This window comes from Salmo trutta, chromosome 13, assembly GCF_901001165.1.
Source record: "Salmo trutta chromosome 13, fSalTru1.1, whole genome shotgun sequence".
NCBI lineage: Eukaryota > Metazoa > Chordata > Actinopteri > Salmoniformes > Salmonidae > Salmo > Salmo trutta.
In genome coordinates this window covers 65,012,341-65,021,347 of record NC_042969.1, presented here as the reverse complement: position 1 = coordinate 65,021,347, position 9,007 = coordinate 65,012,341, and the positions used below count along the sequence as shown (strand labels likewise).

General features: G+C 42.6%; 1 protein-coding gene across 1 annotated transcript; it reads left to right on the top strand.

The window, feature by feature from the left end:
- Positions 1-469: 469 nt before the first annotated feature.
- On the top strand, positions 470-8,108 carry LOC115206329 (calfacilitin). Its single transcript, XM_029773134.1, has 4 exons — positions 470-1,075; positions 2,557-2,639; positions 3,903-3,985; positions 6,341-8,108. The coding sequence occupies exons 1-4, from the start codon at positions 870-872 to the stop codon at positions 6,743-6,745; spliced, it is 777 nt and encodes a 258-aa protein (XP_029628994.1). The 5' UTR covers positions 470-869; the 3' UTR covers positions 6,746-8,108.
- Positions 8,109-9,007: the final 899 nt, after the last annotated feature.

Genomic DNA, 9,007 nt, shown 5'->3' with positions numbered 1-9,007 from the left:
TGTGTGCTCTGTTTATTGAAAAAGTGGTGGGAGAACAAGACAGTGGTTTATGGAGCAGCACAGTTTCTCACTAATCGAGGGGGTATTAGTTTCAGTCTTTTCAAAGTTAGCTGTTAGTCTAAACAAATTAGTTGCTGGATTTATATTTACATTTTAGTGAAAAATTATTTTGTTTCAGATCTGTGCTCTTGTTAGCTAACAAATTCAATTGAAGTTGACAAATTCCTTCTTTGTATCAAACCTCATAAATTCACATTTTATACAGCCTGATCTGTGACGGTGATCATTTTCCAGAGAAACAAAGAATAATGTTTCATAGTAAGTTAACAATATATACCCTGATAATGTTTTAAGCCCTGTCATATAGTTCAATCGTCTTGTTTGTGTTTTGTTAAGTAAGATGAGTGGCCCCTCCCTTGATTCTCTGGTTTTCTGGAAGTAGGCCACCACCCACACCACTCCCTCTCCACCACTCCCCCTTCTCTCTAGTCACAGTCAGACACGAACAGACTGGTTGAGTGGCAACACACTACGAGAGGGGGAACAAATCTGTGGAATTGGAATGAGCTGTTTAAGGAAGCCCTAGCTAGCCTCCCTCTGAGCCTAGGAAGTGGGAAACGTGAGACAAGCTGCACCTATTCTCTGTGAGTAGTTCTGAAAGGAGCACAAGGGGGAAATACCATATCTAGAACATTGACTCCCTTCAAACCCCTGGAGCTGTGACTGTCCTGAGGAGAACTCTCCCCTCACACGTACTCGCCAACGGACCGTGGAGGTGTGAGAAGAACCGTGGCGATAAGCCGCTGACGTGAAACAGACGAAGAACAAGGAAAAGAGCAAAAAGAGAGAGAGAGGGGTAGGAGAAGAAAATGGAGGCCATGCTTCCTGTGTTGCAGCGGCACCCTGGACTGTCTGTGTTGGTGTGCGCTCTGATGTTCCGGGTGGCCCACCGACTACTACAGAACCTGCCTGTGCCCAAAGCGGTGGCGGTGGATGACTTCCGTTCCTGGAAGTGGAGGAACCTCTCGGTCTCTATGGTCCACTCCCTCCTGACAGGGACTTGGGCTGTGACCTGGTGAGTCACTCTCTGCACTGGGACACCATTGTTCATTCATAGTGGATCCACATGATGTTGTGTTATTTAAGGGTGTGTGGTGCAAAGCAGTAACACTCACTGGCAGGGGAGATGGAGGAGACAGGGGAAGGGGTGGGGAGACTAAGTCATTCTCAAGTGGGGAGTTAAATACCACAGTACAGCCTACAAAATGGCATCCTCAGGAAATAAATACTTGTTGAGCTCTGCAATACCACAGATAGAACAATGAGACAGATATTTCACCAAAAGCATAAATGTGAAGCATCCGCTTCACAGAGAAAGCATTCCCTAATGGAAATATGCAAACATATGCTAGAACACACCAGTAGGATCTCGCTAGCTCGTGCTTGGCTCTGCCCACCTCCTTGCTTATTCTGCCCACTATGACTAATTTGTTACCATTTGAAAACGACAGGCTGTGGTCTAGATGAGCAAGATGAGGTGTTAATGTCATGCTTGTAGTTTAGAGTAGCTGATTAGGGCAGTAAATGTTCCCCTTTGTAGTTAATAACCATCAATATGTGTCAGAGGTTAGCCAAATATTGAGTCAGCAACGATGGCGCCTTAATCAGATTCAGATTGTGGCAGTTTAGAAAGCACATCTGTTTTGACATAAGAAAAATGGCCTATTCTTGAGTATCCACTCAAGTCAATTAGCCTACTTTTAGCGTCACGCCATAGACATATGAATAAACGGTCCAATCATAAGAGTGGTGAAGTAGCCTATTTCAAAGAGAGCAAGTAGGTGAACTGGAAAAACCTGCTGGCTAGACTGTCGTAAAAGCTGTTATGTGAGGTGGGCTCCTAAAGGACTACATGTCTATCTTCCATTTAGGGCCAGATCAGAGCCAGTTTCAGAGCCATACATTATTTAATTGTTACACACATTGTGTTTGTAATACAAGTATAATTCTTTTTACATATATAGCTATGCTACTTGTATAGCTAGCTGACTACAATACATTCAAACATTGGCAGGCTACACAATATAGTATACTAATAGATGTATCAACAGTTGTTTCATAAGAAAGTGAAAGCAGCTATATTCAACAAGCTGCTTGGACAAGCTGTTGTTCATGTAGTTCACTGATTATTGCCATACACATGTTTACCCTGACCTGCTAGAAAGCACCAGGTTACTCAATAACAAGGGAATGTACTGTCTTACCATAGACTTTGCTATAGACCTTGTTAAGGCACGTATCATCTCGTAAAGAAGCAGGAGAATATGTTACCAGATAGTGATACTAAGGAGTGAGCTACAGGCTCACTCCTGTAGCACATGGTTTCTCAAACTCGGTCCTGGGGCCTCCCCTGGATGCATGTTTTGGTTTTTAGACTCAGGGGAGGCCCCAGGACCGAGTTTGGGAAACCATGTGCTACAGGAGTGAGCCATGTACGTCTGAATGAGAAGAACTCAGACCTAACTGTCCATAACCATGAATCCCTGTCCTCTCCAGTGTGATCATCTGGCCTGAGATGGCAACCAACATTCACTCCTTCTACACGGCCCCAGCCTACATACTCATCTGCATCTCATCAGGTCAGTCACTACCCCTTTAAGATGGCTGCTAAAAGAGCTGTGTGTGAAATAGTTAATTCATTCCCAGTTTACCTTTATTGAACTATGAACATTGACCACCACTGGCATGGGAGAGTAGGGTTCATCGTGGGGAATCTGATATGCTATTTTGAGACTCTCTCACTCCAATGTTGAACTTCGTTATAAAGGCTTCAGTCTGGCTTGATCAAATAAAAAAATAAGTTAAAAGGCATGGAATGAATTCGGAGCACGTGCTCACACACAACACACTATACTATCCCCTCCTTCCCTTTTTCCTAGTAAAAGCTGGTATATCCTGGGAAACTAGATACTCTCCCACATTTCAGTGGCAACCAGATTGAGAGAATGAACAATGCAGATCCGCCCATCTCACCGGGCTTAAATAGGGGATGGGCCACACCCTCAGATCGCTATGGGCACCAAAACTAATCCCCTAAAGACCCAGCAGTCAAGAGCGCTGCTGAGAGATGTGATGACAAGATGTGACTAGTGTTGGGTGTTATTATTCCGCGTGTCTCGCATGCATGCAGGCCTAAGGAGAGCCAGCCTGACAACCACAAACCTTCCGTTCCATTGAGACAGTTTGGCATATATAGAGGTTCACACAACACTCATTTTGAAATCCAGTTTAAAGCGGTTTCCCTGTGTTTGCCTATCAAGTGTAATACATATGATAACTAGGATGGACTATGCCAGTACAGTCCAATATATTTCTCTACACTAATGTACGTAGGACAGGGAAGTCCTGACCCTTTCTTTCTGGTACCACTGTTATCAACCATTTAGATGGCCTCCATCCGTTGTTTGGACCTTGATAAGTAATCCATAGAAATAGAATCTCAGGCTCTGTTCCAATATCCATACTGCATAGAATTTGGAATGAAGCAATGTATTGGGCATGCATTCAAAGGGGTATGCTGGTATGCACATTGGAACGTGGCCTAAGATTAGATACTGTATCTAAGAGCTATCTAATATATCTGCACATTGACTTGGTACTGGTACTCCATGTACAGTATATAGCCAAGTTATCGTTACTCATTGTGTATTATATTATTTATTATTACACATTTTATTTTTCTATTGTTTCTCTATTTTCTTACTCAGAATTTTTTGGAAGGGCCCATAATGATGCATTTCACTGTTAGTCTACACCTGTTCATGTGATGAATAAAATTTGATTTAGGGCACTCCAAAAGGCCTTGAGAGACTGAGGCATTGATTTTTACTCTCCTTTGACAGGATACTTTGTTCAGGATGCAGGTGATATCATCCTAACTGGACACGCAAGAGGATCCTGGGAGTTCTTAATTCATCATGTCCTGGTAAGATAATTTACTTTTTATTGTTTCAGTTTGTACAGTGGGGGAAAAAAGTATTTGATCCCCTGCTGATTTTGTACGTTTGCCCACTGACAAAGAAAGGATCCGTCTATAATTTTAATGGTAGGTTTATTTGAACAGTGAGAGATAGAATAACAACAAAAATATCCAGAATAACAACAAAAATATGCCGAAAAACGCATGTCAAAAATGTTATAAATTGATTTGCATTTTAATGAGGGAAATAAGTATTTGACCCCCTCTCAATCGGAAAGATTTCTGGCTCCCAGGTGTCTTTTATACAGGTAACGAGCTGAGATTAGGAGCATACTCTTAAAGAGAGTGCTCCTAACTGCAGCTTGTTACCTGTAAAAAAGACACCTGTCCACAGAAGCGATCAATCAATCAGATTCCAAACTCTCCACCATGGCCAAGACCAAAGAGCTCTCCAAGGATGTCAGGGACAAGATTGTAGACCTACACAAGGCTGGAATGGGCTACAAGACCATCGCCAAGCAGCTTGGTGAGAAGGTGACAACATTTGGTGCGATTATTCGCAAATGGAAGAAACACAAAAGAACTGTCAATATCCCTCGGCCTGGGGCTCCATGCAAGATCTCACCTCGTGGAGTTGCAATGATCATGAGAACGGTGAGGAATCAGCCCAGAACCACACGGGAGGATCTTGTCAATGATCTCAAGGCAGCTGGGACCATAGTCACCAAGAAAACAATTGGTAACACACTACGCCGTGAAGGACTGAAATCCTGCAGCGCCCGCATGGTCCCCCTGCTCAAGAATACATATACATGCCCGACTGAAGTTTGCCAATGAACATCTGAATGACTCAGAGGACAACTGGTGAAAGTGTTGTGGTCAGATGAGACCAAAATGGAGCTCTTTGGCATCAACTCAACTCGCTGTGTTTGGAGGAGGAATGCTGCCTATGACCCCAAGAACACCATCTCCACCGTCAAACATGGAGGTGGAAACATTATGCTTTGGGGGTGTTTTTCTGCTAAGGGGACAGGACAAATTCACCGCATCAAAGGGACAATGGACGGGGCCATGTACCGTCAAATCCTGGGTGAGAACCTCCTTCCCTCAGCCAGGGCATTGAAACTGGGTCGTGGATGGGTATTCCAGCATGACAAGGACCCAAAACACACGGCCAACGCAACAAAGGAGTGGCTCAATAAGAAGCACATTAAGGTCCTGGAATGGCCTAGCCAGTCTCCAGACCTTAATCCCATAGAAAATCTGTGGAGGGAGCTGAAGGATCGAGTTGCCAAACATCAGCCTCGAAACCTTAATGACTTGGAGAAGATCTGCAAAGAGGAGTGGGACAAAATCCCTCCTGAGATGTGTGCAAACCTGGTGGACAACTACAAGAAACGTCTGACCTCTGTGATTGCCAACAAGGGTTTTGCCACCAAGTACTAAGTCATGTTTTGCAGAGGGGTCAAATACTTATTTCCCTCATTAAAATGCAAATAATTGTATAACATTTTTGACATGCGTTTTTCAGGATTTTTTTGTTGTTATTCTGTCTCTCACTGTTCAAATAAACCTACCATTAAAATTATAGACTGATAATTTCTTTGTAAGTGGGCAAACGTACAAAATCAGCAGGGGATCAAATACTTTCCCCCCCCACTGTACCTACTACCTGGTATGATAATTAAAAAAGAGACCATAGGTAAATTGTTACAGCAGCTACTGGGAGATTGTGTCTGAAGGTTAGATACACAGTATTTAAATGTTGTTTTATGGCCTTGTGAAACCAGACTGATCGCTGCGCTCACACTTTGTTTCAATTCACTTCTATGGAAGTGAAACAATGTGAGCTGTGAAGGAATTTTAATATTGTATGGTGCTAAGAGATATCGCTCTCCTCCTTTGGGGATATTAATGTGTCAGTTGTGGAATTTTAAAGGTGCCACAGCAAGGGCCTATTCTAAATGAATGCTCCTGTGTGCCTGTCCCCTGACTGCAGGGGAACAACACCCACCATTGTGTGGGGGGATCTGTGTTGTGTTGAACACAGTGCATCTTGCCACTGATCAGAGGCACACACTGAGCTTTGCTTCCCTGTGTCTCTGGTCAGTCAGTGGGCATGTATGTCCCAACTTCTCTAACATGGCACATACTGGAACACCTAAAGACCACTAGTTGGTTGATAGTGTTTTTTGGGGATCCATTAATCATATAGTATATTCAATAAATTCAATATAAATTGTTTTTTCCCCAGTTTTACTATTGCAAAGATTACGGTATCCCAATAGCCTTACTGCTGTAAGGTGGCAGAGTGTCATTGGTATATACTAACCCCTTTTTCTCTGTCCTTCCCTTCCTCAGGTGCTCTGGTGCTTCCTGTATTCTCTGTACTCGCACCTCTACGTGGCCGGTGCTGTGGTGGCTCTCTTTGTGGAGGTTAACAGTGTCACCCTGCATTTGAGGCTAATGTTGAAGCTAGCATCACAGCAGTCGTCCCCTCTGTACCAAATCAACAAGTTCCTCAACGTCTTCACATATGTCGTCTTCCGCCTCAGCGCACAGTTCTACCTCACGTATTACATTGTCCAGAACTACTCCTGGTTGGACAAAGGAGGCTACTTCCTCGTTACCATGACCCTAATGAACACCATGATCCTGATCTACTTTTATCGTCTTCTCCGTGCCGACTTCTTCCCCCGGAGCAGGCCTCGCATGGCGCAAAATGGCACCCACAACAACAACGTCAAAAAGTTCCTCACTGAATGACTCCGAGAGCGACATGGCTGTAAACTGGCGCTTGTGTTTGTTTTTTGTTTTGTTCGGTTACTGATATCATTCCTCATCAAGACGTCTCATCTGGTTGCATTGTCAAGCTGTCTTCACATAAACAACCATAACATCTCTCAACAGCTCGTGTTGTAGTGAGAGGCAGCCAGGAAAGGATGGGGACAGTGGTTCAATCCCTATAGTGATGCTTCTCTACTGATGATTATGCCCACTGTGGCTGAAGATCCCTCACAGACACCCAAACAGGGCAGCATAGAGTTAGAGACGGGTCCATTCACACTGGCTGGGAGAATCCTACTAACTTACCTCCAGGATACTGTGGCACTTTTGCTTCTGATCATAGCTAATACATTTATTTAAAATATAGGAATGTATATGATTCATGTGGAATGCTCTTTAACAGGAAAAATACTTATAAATGCTAACATAATGTTGTGAAAATATACAGTAAAGAAACTAACTGCCAAAAAGATATATCAGGCATCACCTTGGTGTTGTACATCCCACCCCACAAACTCTGTCAGGTGTAGCTTAGCAACATAGTTTTATTGAAATTTCCACTAATAGGATTTTGTTATATAAACAGTATATACTATTCATAACTATAGTACAATCAATATTTTTGACATTGTAACAAACTGTCAGACAACGTCATTTTACTTTCATTCCTCCCTGCTTGGTCTCAACAGGTCAACACCAATACGTGGGTGACCAGCATTCTTACAACAGCGACCATTCATTCCATCAATCTAACATAGTGAAATGCATGTATCCCATTGAAAGTAGCTGAAGGTACGGCCAGGTCTACATTTTCTTGAGGTTACAAGAATCACTTATATTTCTCTTTAAATTATTTATCAAAGTGAACCAAACCAAAACGGACAGGTCCAGAGAATGGGTTAGCAATGGGTTTTGGTAAGTCATAGTAGTGCCTATACCACAGTTCCTTCTCAACAACCTTCCCTAGATAGCCCGTACAGTATGTTTATAGATGCAGTGTTGGGGAAGATACCAATTACTTCACATTAGAAGTTAAGGTGGACTAAAGCTACCCTTAAGAAAATATAGTTTATGTAACTAAAGTTACTTTGAAAAAGTAGTACATTTTTCATGAAGTAGTTTAGATGAAGTTATGTAAATTTGAAATGTCATAGACTCTACAAATTGCAAGAACAGATGATCACTTTGGGGTCATATGGTAATATAAAGTGTAATTTAACATATTAAACGCAACAATGTTTCAAGTGTGAATGAGGCAGGTCTGATGCTGAAAAAGAAAGGAAATGATTGGTGAAGTAGGCAATCTTATATTTTTGCAAATAAAAGAAGTGTGTAGTTCCAGTAGTTCCAGTTGAAGTCGGAAGTTTACATACACCTTAGCCAAATACATTTAAACTCAGTTTTTCACAATTCCTGACATTTAATCCTAGTAAACATTCCCTGTCTTAGGTCAGTTAGGATCACCACTTTATTTTAAGAATGTGAAATGTCAGAATAATAGCAGAGAGAATGATTTCATTCAGCTTTTATTTCTTTCATCACATCCCCAATGGGTCAGAAGTTTACATACACTCAATTAGTATTTGGTAGCATTGCCTTTAAATTGTTTAACTTGGGTCAAACGTTTCGGGTAGCCTTCCACAAGCTTCCCACAATAAGTTGGGTGAATTTTGGCCCATTCCTCCTGACAGAGCTGGTGTAACTGAGTGAGGTTTGTAGGCCTCCTTGCTCGCACACACTTTTTCTATTCTGCCCACAAATTGGCTATAGGACTGAGGTCAGGGCTTTGTGATGGCCACTCCAATACCTTGACTTTGTTGTCCTTAAGCCATTTTTCCACAACTTTGTAAGTATGCTTGGGGTCATTGTCCATTTGGAGTACCCATTTGCGACCAAGCTTTAACTTCCTGACTGATGTCTTGAGATGTTGCTTCAATATATCCACATCTTTGTCCTTTCTCATGATGCCATCTCTTTTGTGAAGTGCACCAGTCCCTCCTGCAGCAAAGCACCCCCACAACATGATGCTGCCACCCATGTGCTTCACGGTTGGGATGGTGTTCTTCGGCTTGCAAGCCTCCCCCTTTTTCCTCCCTAACATAATGATGGTCATTATGGCCAAACAGTTCTATTTTTGTTTCATCAGACCAGAGGACATTTGTCCAAAAAGTACGATCTTTGTCCCCATGTGCAATTGCAAACCGTAGTCTGGCTTTTGTATGGTGGTTTTGGAGCAGTGGC